At 38.1% G+C, this 21,170-nt stretch overlaps 1 protein-coding gene across 8 annotated transcripts in view; it reads right to left on the minus strand.

Moving 5' to 3' along the window:
* Positions 1-19,679, minus strand: part of CNTRL (centriolin) — a 36,833-nt gene extending 17,154 nt beyond the window's left edge. For 4 of the 8 annotated variants that reach the window (XM_056351873.1, XM_056351870.1, XM_056351868.1 and 1 more), the window contains exons 1-17: positions 19,540-19,679; positions 17,654-17,888; positions 17,061-17,194; positions 16,398-16,528; positions 14,961-15,102; positions 13,946-14,132; positions 13,654-13,847; positions 11,826-11,945; positions 10,736-10,961; positions 10,206-10,315; positions 8,839-9,033; positions 6,509-6,662; positions 5,614-5,834; positions 4,737-4,913; positions 3,614-3,739; positions 2,102-2,247; positions 977-1,157 (exon numbers count right to left, since the gene is read on the minus strand). In XM_056351873.1, the coding sequence (XP_056207848.1) occupies positions 977-1,157; positions 2,102-2,247; positions 3,614-3,739; positions 4,737-4,913; positions 5,614-5,834; positions 6,509-6,662; positions 8,839-9,033; positions 10,206-10,315; positions 10,736-10,961; positions 11,826-11,945; positions 13,654-13,847; positions 13,946-14,132; positions 14,961-15,102; positions 16,398-16,528; positions 17,061-17,194; positions 17,654-17,855 (2,646 nt within the window). In that variant the 5' untranslated portion in view covers positions 17,856-17,888; positions 19,540-19,679. Of the gene's footprint in view, positions 1-976; positions 1,158-2,101; positions 2,248-3,613; positions 3,740-4,736; positions 4,914-5,613; positions 5,835-6,508; positions 6,663-7,682; positions 7,888-8,838; positions 9,034-10,205; positions 10,316-10,735; positions 10,962-11,825; positions 11,946-13,653; positions 13,848-13,945; positions 14,133-14,960; positions 15,103-16,397; positions 16,529-17,060; positions 17,195-17,653; positions 17,889-19,539 lie in introns of those variants that run through there. The other 4 variants (XM_056351872.1, XM_056351871.1, XM_056351869.1 and 1 more) reach the window with 4 other exon arrangements.
* Positions 19,680-21,170: the final 1,491 nt, after the last annotated feature.

The following is a 21,170-nucleotide window of genomic DNA, read 5'->3' on the forward strand; positions in this document are numbered from 1 at the left end:
TTTCCCCAATAAAAAGCCATGCTATTTTAATTATTTAAAGAAACAAATTTTCAGGAAATGCAGTTACCAGCATACTTTGTACCAAAAGAAAAAGGGAAAAACCTGTTTTGCCACTGTAACCATTTACATTTTAAAAGTGCTCAAGTTATTTTGGCAGTGGTATGTATAGTGTTCTATTAAGAATATTGATGGCTGTATTTTTCTACCTATAATTGAACTCCTTGTTGTCTGAGACTTACTGAGTCTAATGTCTAATTCACCAAATAATCACGCAAAAATCATAAATACTATTAATAAAAAAATAAAATCAGATTCCAGTTACATGAACACCAAAAAGTGGGTCTCTCCTTGTTATTACACAGCTAAAAAACTGCTTGTGCATTAAAATGTCCACATTAAACCCTTCTCCAAGAAACATTTTTTGCAAACTTTATATAACAAAAGCCAACAAAAGGAGCGTATGTCCTGTCAGATACCCAATTTTAAACAATCTTAAGTACAAGAGAGTGTTTTAAGTTTTTCTGTCTTAAAAAAACCCTTTAAGCCTACAAAGGCTGCGATAACACGAAAGCAAGCAAGAAGAGCTGATAAATTTCACTACTTTAACAAGAATTTTACAGTATACACAGCATGAAGTGGTCATTTATTTGTTTTCCCTCTTCAGAAGCTTCTGCCTGGTTATACAGTTTCTTTATCATGAAAATTACAACATGACATACATTTGTGCACAACACGAATCTAGTTTAGTATTCTTTCTAATCACAAGTAACATGTTGCATCCTCCTCTGGTGCAAGTTGTCAAATTTATTTCTAACAAGCAAATGTGTTAGTCTATCTTCAGTAAAATTACACTCCTCTGCAAGATGGGAGGGTAGCAAAGCTACATCCGTAGTGAAACTTGATCCTTCAGCGGCAAGTTACATTTTTTAGACCAAGGTGAAAGTCTTACTCTTGGTTTTGTTGTTTTGATACGTGCCTGTCTATATTTCTCCTGTATCTCTTCCAGTTTTTCCTGCTGGGATACCATTTCTTCCTGCAATTGTCTCTGTCTAGCCCATGCTTTCTCTTTTTCCCTCTGAGCATCAGCAAGGATGTCATTAAATTCTTTCTGCAGATTTACAAGGCTTTTCCCTAAAACATCAGCTGAATTCTGACATCTGAAAGAGAAACAATCCAGGTTCCAAGACAAAAAACAGCAATTTTAAATTGTGATACCTGAGAGTGAAATAATGAAGCCTAATACAATAGTAAAAGTTCAAGACATCCAAAGTAAATTAATTCAGGTGTGCAGCACTAAACATGTTACACTGCACAGACAGACCTCCATCCTGGCTCAACTTCCCCCAAAGAGGGGAAAGATGTTTTCCCTGTTCCTTGCAGTGAAGCCCAAGAGGCCTGTGCATTTCCCTCAGTAATATAATTACTGAGCTCAGGTGACATTCTCTTAAAAACCACAGGGTGCTGAAGTTCATGGCTGAACTGCTCCAAGTTGCACTCAGTAGGATGTGGCATACGTACCTTGTTGCTCTCGTTGAATCATTCAGGTTTGAAAAGACCCGACGTAACCGTTAACACAGCACTGCCAAGTCCACCACTAAACCATGTCCCAAAGCACCATGTCTATGCAACTTTTAAATACGTCCAGGGCTAGCGACTCCACCACTTCCTTAGGCAGCCCGTTCCAATGCTTGACAACCTTTTCGGTGAAGGAATTGTTCCTAATACCCAATCTAAACCTCCCCCCTAAGCAACTTGAGGCTATTTCCTCCTGTCTTATTGCTTGTTACTTGGAAAAGACCAACACCCACCTCGCCACAACATCCCTTCAGGTACCTGTAGAGAGCAAGGTGGTCAGCCTCCTTTTCTCCAGGTTAAACAACCCCTGTTCCCTCAGCTGCTCCTCATCAGACTTGCACTCCAGACCCCTCATCAGTTTTGTTGCCCTTCTCTGGACATGCTCCAGCACCTCAGTGTCTGTCTTGTAGTGAGGGGTCCAAAACTGAACACGGTATTTGAGGTCCGGCCTCACCCATGCTGAGTACCAGGGCACGATCACTACCATTTCACATGAACAAATCTAAAACTATTCTATTTTACTCACGTAATCTCTCCAACTCCTGTCTGAAGCTTTTGCTTGAGCTCATTTATACGAGCTAAGACTTCTTCAGGATGAATTAAGTTACCAACCACATGGTTTAGCTGATTCTGAATATCTTTAAGCTGTTGTTTCAAGAGATTGTTGTCTCCCTAAGAAAAAACAGATAAAATCCACACAACTAAGTATACAAATGCACAAACGATAAAAGCTAGAATTTTTAATACTTAGATCTGTTTTGGTGGTTTTGTTGTTGATGTTGGGTTTTTCAGGGCTTGGGGGGTTGTTGGTTTTCTTTTTCTGTTTTTTAAATACAGTCCAGACTTTCCCCCCTGCCCCCCGACGTGGCCTGAACCAGTATCAACGACAAAACAAGAACACCCCAAACAGTCTTTGCCTTTCAGTTTCCTTTATATGTTGAAAAATACTTCAATGTCAGTTCAAAAACAATCTTATCCTTTCCTTAAACTAAGGAAGTACTGTCTTTACGTAAGAAAAGCCCAGTGATACACAGAAGCCTATCACACTGTCTATCCATACACTGTGCCAGCCACTAGACTGAGGAATCACATCTGTCCTGAGCCCATAGCTCTTCAGCTCTTCTCTGCACATTGGCAAGCTTCAGCAAAAGTGACAGTACTAATGTCTGGCAAAGATCCTTTATAAGCTCTTCCCGATGTGGTCTGGCCGATGGACTAGATGATTGTTGTAGGCCCTATCCTGGTGGTCATTGTGTCCCCTGAGCAGTATGTGAGATGGTAAAAAGGGATCCGATGGATACAAAGGACTGAACCCAGCCTTCCCACAATGGTAGAAACTGCTTTAAATCACCTAGCACTTTAAAAAATAAAATAAAATCAAGGGAGTCTCTTTGCCAGCCACATTCTGGAGATCTTGAACACCAGCATATTACTCTTGCCTAGAGAAATCCCATTAATCGAGCCTTTCAGAAGCTTTAGGAAGAGGAACACTCAGTTTATAACTCAGTTAAAATGAGGCACTGATCTGTGACACCATATCAAGGTACAGGTGTTCCCATACACTTACGCAATGCCTGTGGGTTCAAGGATCACAAGCTCTGTTGCTTATTGTACTTTGATGTCATTACTGGTCTGTGTCAAGTAAGCAAGATTCCTCAGAATTGCAACTTTAAATGGAGGCAGTAAGTTCTGCTTTAGGTATTGGATCAGGTTTTTTTCTTCTGTATCCAAACAGTTTTCTTACTGACATGTACTGGATAAAGCTTGTGGGCAATTAAGATACATGTAACAATCTATGAACCCCTCTACTGAGCAGCTCTGAAATGATTTCAAGGGTCAATCTAAATACCCAAAATAGATAAAAGACCATGGTGTAGTCTCTGGACAGGAAAATTGAAGTCAGGAAGTCTTAAATACTACTGAACTTCAAAACAAGATTCATACAGAATCCTTTAACATCCTTATCGCTTTCCCCTTGCAGGAGTGGGGAAATCATACTGTTTATCAAGTGACTTATTAAAGGCAATAAATACTTCACCTGCAATTGTTTGAACTGAGAAAGGAGCTTATGGTTTTGCTGCTCCTTCTCTTCTACTTTCATCAGAGCATTCTCTAACAGTTGCCTTTCTTTTTCAAGTTCAGCTTGCAGAGCTGACAGTTCCATCTACAAACACAGAAAACCTTCAGATTAATACCCCCACTCCTAACCCCAACCTGTTACCCAAATATACAACAGCTGTAATTCTTATAACAATGACACCACCTCGTAAAAACCCCAACAGAACAACTCCAGCCATCCCAAATTAACCCAACATCACATCATATATATCTAACCGGTGTTTTTCCTAAAACATCATCATCAAAATTGGTATTGTAAATTCTAATCTAGACCTAGTATGAGCGTGTGCTACCCACTAGGTAACTAACAGATTTACGTTTTATCAGTGTTCCACAGAGACCTTCCAAGTTTTTCCTGAAACATCAAAACTGAAAAACTTGGAGGGGTTTGGGATGGATCACCACACTTTACTTTTTTGCATTCTCATTTCTGCCTGCAATCTGGAATGTGTAGTTGGAATGTATCTTGCAAAAAAACAACTTGTTGATTTCTGACAAATGGAAACTGAACCAAGACAGTAGTTATTGTACATCATCATCATCATCCACAAATGCAAATGAGAACCCCCAACAGTAAGATAAAATGGGACTATATGAATTCAGGCATTCATTGCTCTTCCTCAGCTGAAAGCTATTACTTTATTACATATTACAAAATAAAAAGATTGCCTATAAGACTCATTTTTACTACAAAGAGCAAGAGCAAACTGTCTTTCACCTGGTTTTTTTTTTTTTTTTTCACAGGACCACTTTAGTGTCACTTCTTTGACGGGTGCACAGTTATCTCTTTCCAAAACAATGCACATTATTATTTTCCTTTCAAATATGCCAAATACTCTCTATAGGGTCCCCAAATGATCTGTACCTTGCTTCAATGAAAAGTTATAAATCCTAGAAAACTGGTATCACCTTCCATTTGGGGACACACTTAAACCAAAAATTATTTGCAAATCAACATTGGAGATGTCGTATGAAGGAAAGTTTGGTCATCCCACGTCCTAGAGTAGATTACCCCTCTGGCAGCTCAAGAGCTTTGTTCTTACCTGGCTAAGTCGTTTCAGTCTTTCCAATTCTTCTTTTTGCTGACCGACTTCAGTGTCTTTGTCTCTTAGCTGGGCTTCCAGTTCAGCCTCATAGATGCTGGTGTCCTTTTGTGCTTCTCTAAGTATTTCATTTATTTCTTGCTGCTCTTGGAGTGCACTCTCTAGCATTTTAATTTCCTGGAATTTTACATTCATTTTAGAAGTATGCACACAGATGAGCCAGGATTTCTTAGAGTACACTGCCTCTCTTCCTCTGTTACTCAGGAACGCATCATCAATGTGACAGCAGATAGATCAAAATGGACACTAACGCTAATCACTGAACACTGAAACTTAAAGCTAAGTGGCAGCACTACATACAAAGACCAGGTCGGCTACAGACTACAAAAAAATCTATACTTCTTAGAAAGATATAGCTTAAAGTGATACACATTTGCCCCTGATATTAAAGTTCACGTAAAGGCTTACCAGGATACTAAGACAGCTCTCAAGTAATTGGCTGATATGATAGACGCAAGCTAATAGCATATACATTCCCAGCTAGTGTCCAGAGTCTTCACTAACGCAATTCACTATGATACCAACTGTGCACCCATTTTTAATAACGTCTGAAAGGTGAAGCCTGCATTTCTCAGACACCTTCCATGAAGTACAGATTTCTGAGATCTTCGATAAGGTACAGATTTACTGTATGTCTCTTGAAACTGTTTTTAAATTCTGTTCTTAATACACTTGGATACATCTAATTGAAGTTACCATATCAAAAAGTTATTTTGTCCAAGGAACTGTGCTTTGCTATTCCCAATGTGGTTATTGGCTTTTTTTTTTTTATTCTCGGTTATCTGAATTTGGGAAGAAACACAGTATTAAGCCTTACTTTTTTCATATTTTCCGCATCCATGGCAACTATTTCCAGGTTGTTTCTTTCCTCCTCTAGATCTGCCAATCTTTCTAGCAAAGATTCTTTATCCTTCTGCAACTTCTTGCATTCATCATTGGTCTGTTTTGCCTGACACTTAACACTTTCCAGATATTCCTGTAATCCAGTGATAATACTTTCTAAATCCCTTTTCAGCGCTTCATTTGTTGCTATTTGACCTGCAGAAATTGAAAAAAAAATTTGAGATAGTTAAGAAATCCCTCTTATTTACAAAACAAACAAAACTGCATTCCTTCATCTTCAAGATGTTCACCTATTGGAATATGTAGTAACAAGAAGTAAGTAAAATTCAACCAGAAAATACCTGTGTTTTAAAGGCTAGGAGTTCCCATATTGCTGTATTAACCTGACCACTGGGAGAGTTAAAAAAGAAACTACAGTTCTTTGTGTATTCCTGCCCCCACCTAAGATGACATTTGTTACCTTTACACCTAAATCAATTTTGTTTCAGTTTTTATATTCATATTATTTTCTGGGATGTTTACTTTCCCATAGACTAGTTGCACAGTAAATGTATACACAGATTTAGTTCATTGACTTATATTAAGTTTCCAAAACTTCTCCCCACCTTAAGAAAAAAAAAAAAAAAAGAAAAAAGAAAAGAAAAAAAACCCCTGCAAATTACCTTCCCCACCACATACAAGTGAGGTGAACATACTAAAAAAAAATTTACCCAAAGTGTCCTTTTAGATCAGTTAAGAACAGTTTTGCAATCTTTTCTTATACATGTCTCTATTTAATTTAAGCAAAGGTAAACAAAACTGAATCCTCGATTCAACTGTCATGTTATCCTAAATACACAAAATACTGTAAGACAAAATGAAAAATTTACCATCAGTGAGCTGTTGCTCCAAGTCCCTGATTTCTTCTGTTTCCTTAGCAATCCTAGAGAGCATTTCATCCAGGCGACTCTCAAGCTGTCTGTAGTGTTTGTTCATTACATCAAAGTCCTGTTCTTTACTCAGTATTTGAGCTTTCATGTGAGCCTGTAAATTAACAGTTGGAAAGGTAAAGTGGGACAGCATCAACACAGATTAAAAGACTCAAACCAGTATTTTAGCTCAGTTCTGCAGCATCTTACTACTGGCAGTAAAAGTCCCAAGTGCAGCACGTGTTGTCATGACTGGGGTTTTTTTTTTGTTATTTTTCCTTGTTGCTGCCCCACAAAGAATGCCAGATAGGCAAGCATTATGTATGACTAACAGCATTGTTAGAAGTCTCCCCCTTGCCTGGGCATGATGAACAAGGCCCACATTTATAAACCATTACTCATAGCTACTACCTTTCTCCCAGCCTTTCCATTATTCCATTTCCTCTTTCAGTCAAGAGCAAACATGATTCTCTCCAGCAGCTTAAATCCTGTCATCCTGAATTGCCTTCAGAGTACATGATGCTTCAGAATGTGTCAGGTCACCACCCAAAGGAAAACGCTCTGAACCACCAGCAAGTCAGGCCATCTTTAAGCACATGTTTACTTAGAAGTAGGCTGGTTTTGTTTTGCTTTTGGTTTTTTAATGTTTGGGAAATACACCATGCATGCAGCTCACACAGACTTTGGTCAGGACTTCATGCATTTAGTATGAATTTTTCTGACTGTTTCAGCTGTATACAAAATTTGGTTATCAACACAATACAGTGCTGAAATTACAAATGACTCACCAGAACAGAATTATACTGTCATGATAAAGAGACCCTTTTTCCTACTACAAAAAAAAATTGCACAAGTTTTTAAGTGTAAGTTCTTGGGAAAATCAATTATAAAGTTGCTTCTGTAACAGAAGTAATGGGTAAAACCAGAGCTTTCCATATTTTTAACGTATTCAACCTCAAGTTATTTTTAGCAGTCACGTTAGTACAATCTGTCATCTTGTTAAAGACAAACCACCATTGGGCTTGCAAAAGTGAAATTTCAACAAGTAAAACCTAAGCGCCGGTGCTGCTGCTGAGTCACTTTGCTGCAGCTGCTGAACGTCACCAGGGCGCCGTTTGAACAACCGAACACTTACAGCTTTGCCTTTGTCTTTTCTTCCATCGGTGTCATTTGCAAAACGCCCAACCCCTGGTCTAGAATTCATTTGGCTCAAGAAGCGGTATCTTCAGCATAGGAAGCGATGAAGTAGTGTCCCGTCTTCTCCGAACGCTCCCGTCGCCGCAGCAGCGGGCTGGGCAACGTGAGCGCGGGCGGGTGGCCCCGCACCGCTTCCTGTGTTGCGATTTGAAGCGAGGGGCGGCTGGCGGGGCGGGGCGGCTGGCGGGGAGGGGCGGGGCGGGGCTCCCCGGGAGGGGCGGGGCTCCCCGGGAGGGGCGGGGCTCCCCGGGAGGGTACAACCCGCCCGCTACAGGCAGCCCGGAGGAGTTAACGGTGCTGGCGGTGGGGTTTTGAAATACTGCATTTTTTAAAAGTGTTTGCATGCCTCTGCCGGGAAAAAAAAAAAAAAAAAAAAAAAAAAAAAAAAAAGAGGAGCCAAGCATAAAAATTCTTTCTTTGCACGCTTGAAAACATCAAGCTGGGCAGAAAAGCTCTCATTCAAAAAGACATTATTTTAGAACTATTAAAAAATTAATTTCAATTCAATTAAAAATTTCTGCAAGCGTTTGCTGTACCTGACCACATTTAACTCACAATCAAATATCTTGCTTCCCTCGAGATTTAAAAAAAAAAACAAACACCAAAAAAACCCCAACAAACTATCAGGCGAGAGCTCTTCCTGGTGCATCCAGCTTTGCTCCAAACCTGTAACGTGACCTCAGAGACCTGGCTGAACCCATCAGTAATGACAGAGCTGCACATCTGTGACAGCAGAGAAAGGGCATTAGTCCCCACCAAAACGGCAGTATACATCTTTCCAGAATTGGAACTATTTGTTGAAAACTGATTCTACTTTTAGGATGCTGAGCTACAGCTGCTGCTGCCTTCTGCTGTCCGCAGTTTACAAGCTGGAATATCAATAAAAGCAGTCACCATGTCAGCCAGGGCAGCTGCATGTGCTACTCCACACAGCTTTCCTCTGCTGACCTCCTGCAAACAGACCTGTGCCAACGCAAGAGCTCTCTGACAAAGCAGAACTCCAGCTACAGGCCTGTAGCAGTTACACAGACCTTTAAAAATCAGTACATGAACACATACAGTACATAAGAAGTTAAGACTTCAGTTTTACTTACGTGTCTTGGACCTTCAGAATTTACAGAAGGAAGAGAACTCTGCAAGCAGTCAAGCTCTTTCTGTTTTTTCCCCATTTCTCTTTTCTGTTTCTTCAAGTGTTTTTCCAGTTCTAAAGCTTCCTTGTGTAGCTGATGCAGGATTTTTATTTTTTCATGCAATTGCTGTTCAATGTCTTCCTTGTTGGCCTGTGATAGCTGGAAATAGCATTAGGAGGTTGGGTAAAACAGCTGAATTGAAAATACACAGCTGATCAACAACATTTTTTAAAGTTAAAATCAGACTGCTAGTTTAGCTTAACAAGTTGTCCAAAAATGAGATATTCATTGTTTCATGTCTTCTTTATTTTCTTAAGATAACAAAAAATTATAGAATTTTCTCAAAAAGAGAAAACAGAAAGACAGTTTACTTACTGTAAGTAGAAATTTCATACCATTAGTCTACCATATCAGGAAACCCCAGAACCCTCAACTGGACCATCATCCTAAAAAGTTTTGTTTTCAAATAAAACTTCAAAAGCCTCTTGTGTAATTCCTTCTTGCACTCTTAAGAAGACTATCCAGAATGTCTTTTTTTTCCCCCCTCCCAGTTATGACTTCTGAAGATAAAATATGAAAACCTGGTCTTTGATTTTGAGGCAAGTTTAAAGACTAAAAATAGCAATAATTTGACAGTTGAAGAAATGGAAGATACAACTTAGTTTAATGCTGATAAGTGTTGTTAAATTAATTCTTGCTGCCCATTATGTTGCTATGTTGCTTATTATTTGCTACACAACTAAACATATGCAGTTATAATCCTCCCTGAAAGGCTTTTTCTGATAAATCAGAACACATTAAATCCATACAATTATATTGAGAGATTCAGCTGAAACTTCCTTTCTCATGAACACGTACGTCAGGTCACCAGCACTGCTTATTAAGTTGTGCCATTACTGTGTTACCTGCTGTTCTGTCTACTAAGCCATTAAGGAGCTATAACCTTATGGTTATTGCAAATGAGAAGGTATGTTCAAATTCAAATCCAAGTCTCCTGCTGCGTAACGCAGCGACCCTTAACTGTCCACTTACTGCAGTGCTTCAATCTATATTTACATTTTTCCAAAGCATTCTGGAAGAAGTTAACAACCAGCAGCAGCACTGCATGGAACACACCTAGATGCTATTAACTGCACTACAACTCTGACAACTTGTTTATAAACAAGCTACCTAAAACCCTTAAGATTTTTCTGATGCACGACAAATGGATTTACATATGTACAATGGCCCCTTTAAAAAAGCATGGGGAGAAAACCATATGTTATATTTTCTACATCAACACTGGTTAGAATGCTTTCCCTTGCTATTCATGTAGCAACTTCTTCACATACTTTTTTCTGAGCCAAAGCATCCTTCAGTTGTTGCAGTTCCCCAGTTACCTGCAAAACCTGTTGCTCTGCATTTCTTGCTGCACTTTGCAGTTCTTCTAATGTTCTTTGTGCTGCATAAAAAAAACACACAACCCCACAAAATAAATTATAATATTCTGTATAACACTGGTATGCCTGTTTTCTGTTAACATGTTAATCAGAATGCATTTTTTAAAAACAATAATAATAAAATACATTCTAGTTTCTCAAAAATTGTTTTTTTTAATGAGTCTTATACAACTAAAACCATAAAATATGAAACCTCCCTATAATATTTAATCCTTTAATCCTGAGTTATCTTAAAATAACAGCAGAAAGAAATGGTAACAGTTTTGACCGAAAATGCATCAAGTACACTCTTTGGAAATCACAGCACTTAGAGCCTTTGACACACTATTGCCATCTCATGTCAAATATGTATCATTTAATCAGTGGAATAAACTACATTGATACACATACTATTTTTTATTTATTAAAAGTTAAGAACTTACCTGAACAAATCTTTTTTTCTTTACCCTCTAGTAGTTCATCTAGAGTTTGGAGCTGCAATTTCAGCTGGGGTTTTCTATAGAAGTCATCTTCATTTGGTTGCATTCTTCCAATCTTCATCTGCTGAGCTTTGTAACCAATGTAGCATTCTCTTATAAACATATTTCTTTTATACCTGGCCTTACCAATGTATGGGCTTTCACCAGGTACATTATCAAGTTCAACATCCTGAAATGTATTAAGCAATATGTCTTTATCTCAGAAGTATGGTTGCAGCCAACTCATAGTATACATTTAAGCCTCTTAAAAAGCACATAAAGGAAAACCAAGCTGAAATCAGAGTAATTAGAAGCAAACAGACTACACTTGACTGTTTGGCCTTGAACATTCTCATTATTTTGTAACAGAATTAAAAACAAATAAACCAAATTGCTATATGATCAGTTTATTGCAAAGGGGAAATGCCAGTGGATATTTAATGGGAGGAATTTTTCTTTGTATTTTAGACTTAATAGTAATATAGATTGTACTTAGTTTATTACATTATTGTACTTAAACTTTACTCAAACATAACTTAAAAATATTATTCATGTTTGTAATCAACATATATAAAGTCATGTAATGATTACTGATCTTTAAATTTCTTATGCAGACTCCTTTCATTCAGGCATCTCTACAATTTCTTTGCAAGCATGACAGAGGTTAGCTCTACTAGGAGGAAAAAAAAAACCAAACCTGTTTTTTTCTAACCCTGTATAACTCAAGAACATTCTGGCTTGTGGAATTTCTCCAAGTGAAAGGGCCTCCAAAATTAAGCCAGAAGAGAGGAGTATAGTTTGTTTGGTTAATAGTAAGAATGAAATACTTGTTCACTGACTCTACTTAGCTAAAACATACATGTATTGGTATGTATACTAATATTCAACACGTGAATGTCGCTCAGATTCAGTTTAGTTCAAATCTTGTAACTTACGATTTTAAAATTAAGTTTTTCTGTTTTGTAACTAATAACTCTTAATAAAGCAGTATCTAATAGAATTATAGAAAAACTATTAAGTTCAATGAAAACATCCATTATTTTAAAATTATTACCTCTGGTGGAAAATAATTTAAAGGCTCAAATTTTGCATCAATCTTATAAAATGCCAGTTCCTGCTCCAATTCATACTGCTTCTGGCAAGCTCGGGTTAGCTCCATTGTCTTCTGCTTTAACTAATAAACCAGTAAACAAAGTAAGCTGCATTCATGCAAGTGTCATCATTATCACAAATTTCAATTCAGTAGAGAGAAGGGCAAAGACATCAACTTTGAAACAAAACTCATATTAGAATAATTAAGATGGTGTGTTTTGTATCAAGAATATCAAAGTGCAACTTTATTACAAGATACAATACGATGACTAGGAGTAGACAAAAAGCCCACAATTAATATAACACAAATGATCACATGAAAGGCCTTTTAAGTTTACACGCATTAAAGGTTTGAAAATAAATTTGTCACTAACTTAGGATAAAAAAAATAATTTGGGTACAATCCTTTAGCAAAATCTAGGCCAAGTAACAAATGTACTTACTGCTACTAATGAGCAGTGAGAACTATTAACACTCACTGTCTGTAAAAGAAACAAAGTATCTCAATTGTCAGGTGTATAGACTCTACCATTTCACTCTAGCTTAGCCTGGTGCTAGTTAGGTTTTGAATTGCTTTTTTTTAACTAGAGGTCCATCATGTGATTTCTTTTTAAATCAACTTTTCACACTGAATACCTGAAAGAGAACATGCAGCAAAACTCCAACAGACAGTGGAAAGCAGGACTAATGGAGGAAAAGAAAACAGAACAGACTGGAATAAAGGAAAGGCTTAAAGAAAGATTCTAAAAACAGATATATGTCATGCAAAAGGTTAACTGTGTTTCAAAGGAAACCAAAAAGTCAACAAAATTGTATCCAAAACCCACAATGAATATAAAGTCTCACTGGAACACTTTACAGAAATGTTCCTACTTCAGTAAACATGCAAGTAAATCCTAGAAATAAAAATGAACATGCAACCCAGGAGCACAGTAGGGCTACCTTCAGTGAGGAATAAAGGCTCTGCGGAAAGGGAACTGTGACAAACCAATACACCAGCTAAAGGAAGAAAGAAGCCAGCAAAGTTTGTCATCCAAAGGATAAGAGTGGGTTAAGCTGCAAAATATATGCTCCTAAATCTCACTTCACTGAAAACTACACTATAGAAATAGGCTGCTGGTTACTGTGTGTGTTCACAGACGAAACAGCTATAGAAGTGTTACCCACAGATTCTGAAGGATAAAATTTTAGAAGACAAGTCTAACAGGCAGGATAAAAGCCATATATTAAGTTCCCATCAGGTTACTCACAACTGAGCACACACAAGTAGTTTTGCATTTTATAGCTACCAATGAAAGATACTTATCAGAGCTAAGTTTTTAGGATGATGTGAGTACAAGTAAACTAACAGACATTACCCAAAATAACAGTCAAGGGGTACTACTGACATAGAACTTGCATGCACACCTTGTTTTTGTAAAAGCATTTAATCTTTTCCCTTATTGCAACAGCAACAATGCAGGAGATTCAATACATCAGCAATTTAGCAGCTACAGGATGCTTAACCTTTCATCAACTGACAAAATTTTAAACAAAGAAAAATAACTAGACGCAAGCAAGTTGGTTACTATAAATGAACGATACTGATTGCTGGTTCAACATACTTACATTTTCCACAGAAAGAATACCTAAGAACAACTGGTCAATGAATAACAACTCTGAAAAGTTGCAGCACCTAAGTTTTGTCTCTCAAACATAAATCTCCAGCCATTTGAACTCTCACATAGACAACTCTGTTTCTGACAAGAAAACTATTCAAAATATTTACATAGTGCAAGGGTTATTCTTACCAATTCATTTTTGGTGTTCAAGTTCCTTTGTAGGTCTTCATAGCTTTGTTTCCGTTGCAGAATCTTTTCCTTTAATGATCTGTTGACCTCATCTTGATGATGTAGTTGCTGAAGCACTTGGGACTGGTTAAGTTTAAGGTCCTCCAACTCCTTTACTGTGTTTTCCAACTGTCTTTCTAATTTATCTCTCTCTTCTGAAAAACAAAATAACAGAAACATTCAAATAGAAAATATTTTCCTTCTAAATTTAAGTTTTGTGTCATTCACTTTAATTCTAACACATTACTATTACCTAAATCAAACCTCTCCAGAGCTTCCTGCCTGTCATAATTTGTCACTGGCTGTCCATCCAAGTTTTCCAGTGCTCGCAAGTGGAATACGGTGTACAAGGAGTAGTGAGGCAGACTTACAACTGGATTATCAGCAAGGAATAGAGAGGTCAGATCTTGTAGAGGCCTTAGTTTAGCTATATCACGGAGCTAAATCAAAGACAAATGGAACAATGATTAGATATCCTTCCAAGCACAATTAAACCCCCATCAGTGAATTTCTGATGGTACAGAATGTTTTATGTTACGTCCATATCAAAGAATCTATTTTAACATTTAAGCTAAAGAATAATCTATAAAAACCTACCAAAATACACAGCACTAGAACTAAAGTAACTTCCTCAAATCACATTGTTTCTTCTATGAAAAAATACCACTGCAAAGAGGGCAAATTTAATGAAGCTTGACCTTGGAAATTTCAAGATAACAGGGCCTGTGGATATATATAACCCTCCATTCCCCCAGACTTAAGTATTAAAAAAGGGAGTTTTTTATCATGAGGAGTACTCAAACAGCTGGTTCATCTCTCCTCCTAGCATGACTCATTTAGGAATCTTATTAAGTTACTTCATTTCATAGACACCCTTTTGTAGCTGCCAAACATGGAAATTAACCTGGATGACAGAAGTAAATCAGTCACCATAATAAACACAAAATAGATGCAAATAGATTATTTACAGATCTCCAGAACTATATAATTGACTTATCATAAGGGATACCATCAATAACATGCAAAAGTCTTCACATTTTCACCAAGATTTTCTAAGCTTCCATAAGCTTATGCTTTCCTGAACAACATTTATGTTTATGCTGCGAATACCTGGTACAGAAGAAGGTTTTTTTGATAAACAACTTTATTAGGCTTACAACAGACTTTGTGGAAAAAGAACAGAAATTACTCCAAGTCAATTAACGTAAATATACCAGTTCACATCATTAAGATTCTGAGCAATTTTGTTCCTAGCTATAATTACTTACTGATGATACTTTATTCCATTTCAAATCAAGGATGCGCAGGGATCTCAGTTTCTTCCCTACCCACGTAGGAATATACTCAATCTCATTCCCTGCAAGGTTCAGCTTTTGTAGATTATGCATATGTTCTATACCTTCAATTTTACTGAAAAAAAAAGAAGAAAAGCATAACTTATCATGGACTATAGCAAAATTACAGTATAACTTAGATATTCTGGATAAACTACAGCAAAATCTGTCCCAATTATGATCCAAGAGATGAGTAAAAACAGTTGTTTACTGCCATGGACTCTAAATTCAAATTAAGTTACACCAGCTTACTTCCAAATACTAAGTTAAGATAACAAAAAAATTCACAGCAAGACTTCCTTGCTCACTGTGGCTCACTAAACCTTTAATGTATACGTATCTTTATTTTAATATTAGCTTTATTTTAATGTGTGGTAATTACATTTTAATATGCAAAACGTGTTCTTTTTTTCCTGAGAACATTATGGGACACAGATGAACCCAAATAAAATCTTTTGTTTTTTTCATACAAAAGAAGGATCACCTGTAAACTGTCAGCAGGCAGAACTACATTTTTTTTAGTGTTTTCATTAAAACACTGAACAGCTAATGAGGAAAACATGCTATTTTTTAGTTTACTGGAGCATTTATCTAAAGATATGAGTACCCTAACAAAGTGCAGTAGAATGTGCTCTTGTGACTGTACTATTTTTGGAGTATATACCAATTGTATATAACTCCACTGAAAAAATACAGCAGTAGCTAAAAGCTACTCTGATGTTTTCAATTCCTGTTGAGAGAGGAAGTTGTGCAAATGCAATGTGTAGAAGTGGTAGTGTCTCACTTACTTCCTATTAATTCCTCTGCTGAAAACGCAGCTTCTCTACTGCTAAGTCAGTCTCACGTAAAGGTCCTAATTCACTAACAGAAAAATTAAAGGAAACAATTTTGCTATTGTGTACTGCCTTCAATATTTTTATACCACTCAGACAAGATACCAGACTCTCAAAACAGTAAAAGTGAAAAAGCAATTCAGTGAGTTTACGGCCTGCTTGATCCAGCCCATTCAGATTCCTCTCCTATAAGAAAACTTCTTGTATTATCTGTAATAATATGCAGTAAAAGTTTATTTAAAAATGTAATGCATTTAATTGGGTTATTGTACCTTCATTATGGCGTCTGGAAAATTGCATTTCTGGCTTGGTTGCCTAGGAAAACATGTTTAACTGCAGCTGTGGTATATGAACAGCACTTCCCAGAACTATTTAGCCTTCTAATATCTTACGGCTTGTAATTTTTAAGATCTATCAAAGCCTGTTAGTCTTGCCATACAACTGATGGGAAATTCACCTTAACTGTTCACACACACAGTAAGAGAAATTCAGCTTTATTGTACCTGGGTTTAGCAAAACCATTAGTGTTTCTGCTTACCTGATTCTGTTGTAAGACAAATTGAGTTCACACAACTTCATCAGTTTATCCAACTTCTCAATCTTCTCTATTTGGTTGTTACTAAGATTTAGTGTCTCCAGTTCAGAGCAGTTTTCCAAATTTTCTATGTACTAAAGAAAATAAAATTAATCCCATGGTATTGCAACTTGGGTTTGGTTGGTGGGGATTTTTTGTTGTTTTTAAGAAAAAGGCAGATTTTCAATTTTAAGAGCCATCTATTCATTAAGAAATACAAAGTATTCTAACACTTTATTAATCACAGTTTCACTGTTGCTTCTGAAACCCTGCTTTAGGTACGGTCTTCTGTAGTGTTGAAAGAGGAAAACCAGATTTTAAATTTACAGTAGACCAGCCTCATCTACATAGAGGAAAACCTGCCATTAAAAAACAAGACAAAAAACCCCCACCAAACCAGAACAATCCAAAAGCTAAAAAGTTACTGAAATGGATGGTGTTCTAAACTTACTCTAATTGATCCAATTTTTTTTCTTTTGCGGACATTTTTTTTTAAAACAAAGGATCTCCTTGTAGAACTACGCTAACATAATCAGAATATAGCTGTTTAAATCCATATAAAAACAGACCTTTAAAAAATCAGAATGAATTTTTAACTTTAATTACTGGTTATTTTCAATCACTTACCTTAAATTTCTTATCCCCATCCTTTGAGGAAGAAAGATTCAGTGAGCTTATACATGCCAAATCTTCCTGTTTTGACAGACGTTTTATAAGTGCTTCAGTAATGTATCTAACTCCTGGACTAACACCATTTTCATCTGAAATTAAACAGAGGAACTACCTTCAGTAGTGAAAGAATCGGTGATTTTATTAGTCTTATACTTCACACTGTATACTGGGAAAACACTGAAAATTATTCCCCCACCTTCACTGCCACAGGGGATAAGAAGAAACAGTACACCAGAAGCATTTACAGGAAATGACATGTTAGAGTAAGCATGTATAGCCTTTTGAAAAAGGCACAGTATGCATCTCCCTTTGCCAGTTTTCCTCCCAGCACAGAATGTAAGGAGTAAAAGTCTCATTATTCTACAACACAGCTTTCATTACTATCATTTCCACATTTGAGTACCAAAAGATAAAAGCAAATTCTTCAGCGTTCTTTCTAACTGAGCATACATCTTTAATAAGACAGTTCACAGAACATTAGCTTTTTATGCTTTTAGTATGTACTTTCATACCAGCAGTTATTTATACAATACCTTTATGAAACTTACACTCAAAAGCAGCTTCTACATTTTCTGCTGACATATCAAGTTGTTGGTGCCTCTGCTCTCTGCTTTTGCAAGCAGATGGAGATGTCTGTTGGCCAAGAGGAGATGGCGATCTCGAACTCACAGGAGACATTGGACTAGGTGTCTGAGAAGCTGACATCTGTGGTTTTCTATATAATGCTTCACTTACAAAGCCTTTCTTCATTACCAAAAACACAGAATATCATATGACTAATATCTGGAAGAACAGAAATAAATGTCAGTCTGCATGTAAGTCTAAATCTTCACGGTTTGCATGCCAACAAAGGCGCTACAGAAGCATGTTAAGGACATTAGGTGCTTGCTGTCTCAGTATCTATGTGCTTAACAACATGATTTATCACTTCAGATGATACAGTTTGGGACACCAACGAGGTGACATTTGAAAAATTGGGTTTTTTATCGTAAAAAAGTATTTCTAGCAATGATATGGTGCCAAAAAACATCATCTAAGCCGATTCTCCAATGGGTGACAGCTTCCAGTTTTCACAGGCTAATACATACTCAGAGCAGCATACCTTTTTACTTACACCATTCTATAGCACACCAAGACCTGGCTGAACTGCTTTATGTTTTGCAACTAATCTTGGTAACTGTCCTGTATTTACGGTTTACACAAAGTCTGTCAGGTTTGGAGATACTCTCAACTCAGACCAACAGCTGGTAGAGGGCAGAAAGGAAGGACTGGGATCCCAACTGTTTTTGGCAAAGCTATAAATCACCCACTTTGCTGCTAGAAGAGTAAATACAAGCCAAAAAAACCCCCACAAAACACAAAAAAAAAGGGCAACAGAGGAAAAAATTAAAATCAGTCCAGCACAAGCATTCCTTTAGTGTTTCCCTTTCTGCAAACAAGTAGTTCCGTGAGTGCCTGGGAAATTCCAGAGAAGGTTAACAGAAACTTTGCCTGGTGAGAAATGTATTTCCCAAGGGGTAAGTGTGGAAACAGCCATGCACACATTCCATGCATCAAAGCCCTTGTAGTAACCATCTTCAAGGGACAGATTTTTACTAAAACACTCAGTAAACGAAAAGCATATTTTAAGACATTCCTTAAGACAGACACACATGCTTTTAAGAGAACTTAGAGCTATATGAATAAGCGTCTTGAGAAGATTTTATTCATTAAATCGATTTTTTTCCCCGTGATTCTTCAAAAATAAAGAATGAAGGAGCCAGTCTCTTGTATCCAATACTGGGTGATGTAACTCGTTCCGGGCCAGGAAACCGAGACTAGAGAAAGTGAGGTACTGAAAAGCTCGTTTGGGAAGCTCCCTCATGTTGTAAGGCGAGCATTCGGCATTGTAACGCGGTTTCTTGAGAACAGATTGTGGCTTTTCCATGAAAACCACGCCAGACCTGTCACGCTAGAGCCGGCGGGGAATGCAGACGCGCTGGGCTGCCCCTGCAGCCGAGGGGTCCCGGGCTGTCCCCTGCGCCCTGGCGGGCCCCCGGCGCTGCCAGCCCCCCCCAGGGCTCCCAGCGGGCTCCCGCCGCAGCCAAGGAGCGGCCCCTGCCCGCCTCCCGCCAGGCCCGCACCTGACAGGATGGCGGCGCCCGGCGCGGCACGGCGCTACCGGCGGAGCCCCGGGCACAGCTCCCCTCCGCGGGGCCGGGCTGCGGGGCAGCGCCGCGCCCACAGCCCACAGCGAGGCGGCCGAGAAGCGGCGATGGTCGCTGAATGGGGATCCCGGTTCTCGCCGAGGGTGGCTCCCCTCAGGCCTCCGCTTTGATTATCTGCGTTGACATGGTAACGCCGTCTCACCGCTTCCCGCCGGGCAGCGGCGGGCACGGGCGGCCTTCAGGCGACCCCGAGCGAAAGGCACCGACTCCCAACGCGCCTCTCTCACCTCCCGTACTCCACCAAGCGTTTGTAGTCTCCAGCGGCCACCAGGCCCAATGCGCTGCGGCTCCTTTAAGCGCTCAGCCTGAGGAGCTGAGCTGACACCATTTTGTCTGGTCGTTGGCCGGCAACTGGTGAACGTTCTTGGGGCGGGGCGGAGAGGGGGGGGGCTTCCCGGAGCCCCGCCCCCGACGCAGCTTTCCCGCCGGGGCGGGCCCGTCCGGCGCGTTAGTAGCCCTTGTGCTTTTTCCCGCCGTTTTGCCTCAGCGGTGGCTGCCCCTGTCTCTCTGCCGCCGAAGGGTCGCTTCTGGGAGGTTTTGTTATCGCTAAAGTCCAAGTCACAGTATGAATAAGAAAGTCTGCTCTGGTGATAGTTATTTATGGTGTTTCTTTGTTGTTGTTTTTTTTTTTTTAAATTGGTCTGTGCTTCATGTTAGCCTATCTGTAAAACTGTACGTAGATTAGCTATCCTGAAACATAGTATGTAGCATTGGGAATGTGTGCTGTGTTTGACAGAGGCTGAATGTAGTAGGCCTAAATTGCTACCATTTCCACAAAGGTATTTAAATAAATCTCTTAATGCATTTAGCCTCTGTTAGTTTAGCTTCTATATGTCTAGGTGTAAAATGTAGGGTTAGAATAATTAGTTGACTGTGTCATAGAAAGAATGTAGGGAGGGGACATAATTAGATTTTAAAAAACATTTCAGAATTTTGTTAGACTTCTAAAGTGTTTTCCAATGTTCTTTGCAGTTTGTTGCTCCCTGTTTACATACCAGCCATGTAAACATGTTCATTTCACAGGTATTTATTCATAGGTATTTTAGCTGTTATTTTTAATAATACTAAGCACCTTAAATTTTACGAGATTTTTTTTCTACATGTTGTTGTTTCTCATGTAGTTTATTGCATCTGCTGAGAAGCCCAAGTTGGCCTTCTTGTAATTTAACTTCATATTGGCCAGAAATAGTTTTGTAAATGTCATTCCCGTAAAGGTTGACTACAGTATTTGTTTAAACTTCAGAAGTCTTGCACAACTTAAGTTTAACTTTACATAAACTTATTTGTTGAGGTCCTATGCTTGCATATCAGGCATGCAAAGGTTTTGTCACAAAAGTGTTTTTTGTAAATGCTGTTTAAAATAGTACATGTTGTAGACATATTATGCATTACTATTTTCATATTGTAGTTTTATTTGTAATAGTACTTAGAAAGTTGGCATAATCAGGAGTACAAATGGCTAAAAGAAATCTGCAAGTGAATAGTTACTTCCAAACAAAAAAAATAAATTTTGGTCTAAACATCAGTGCATTATGTTTGATAAAATTCAAATGCCTTTTTCACTTATATGCAAATTTTAAATCACTTTGACTTAAATAAAAATTATTTTCTGAAGGACAATGTGAATCTAAGCTTTTGTTTGCTGTGTTGGTTATTTTTTGCTATCTGAACATTTTTCATGTAGCTATCGAACTGAGAGAAAGTTAGGACTGACATGGGATTACTCTGATCATACTTAAAAATTTAAATCCTACATTAAAAAATTCCTACATTTAGCTGTTCTGGCTTCCTTGGGAGGGGACAATAACATTTCAGTAAAACATGATCTGCAATTAATTATTAACCGTGAGTGAGATGT

Source organism: Falco biarmicus, chromosome 9, assembly GCF_023638135.1.
Source record: "Falco biarmicus isolate bFalBia1 chromosome 9, bFalBia1.pri, whole genome shotgun sequence".
Lineage (NCBI taxonomy): Eukaryota > Metazoa > Chordata > Aves > Falconiformes > Falconidae > Falco > Falco biarmicus.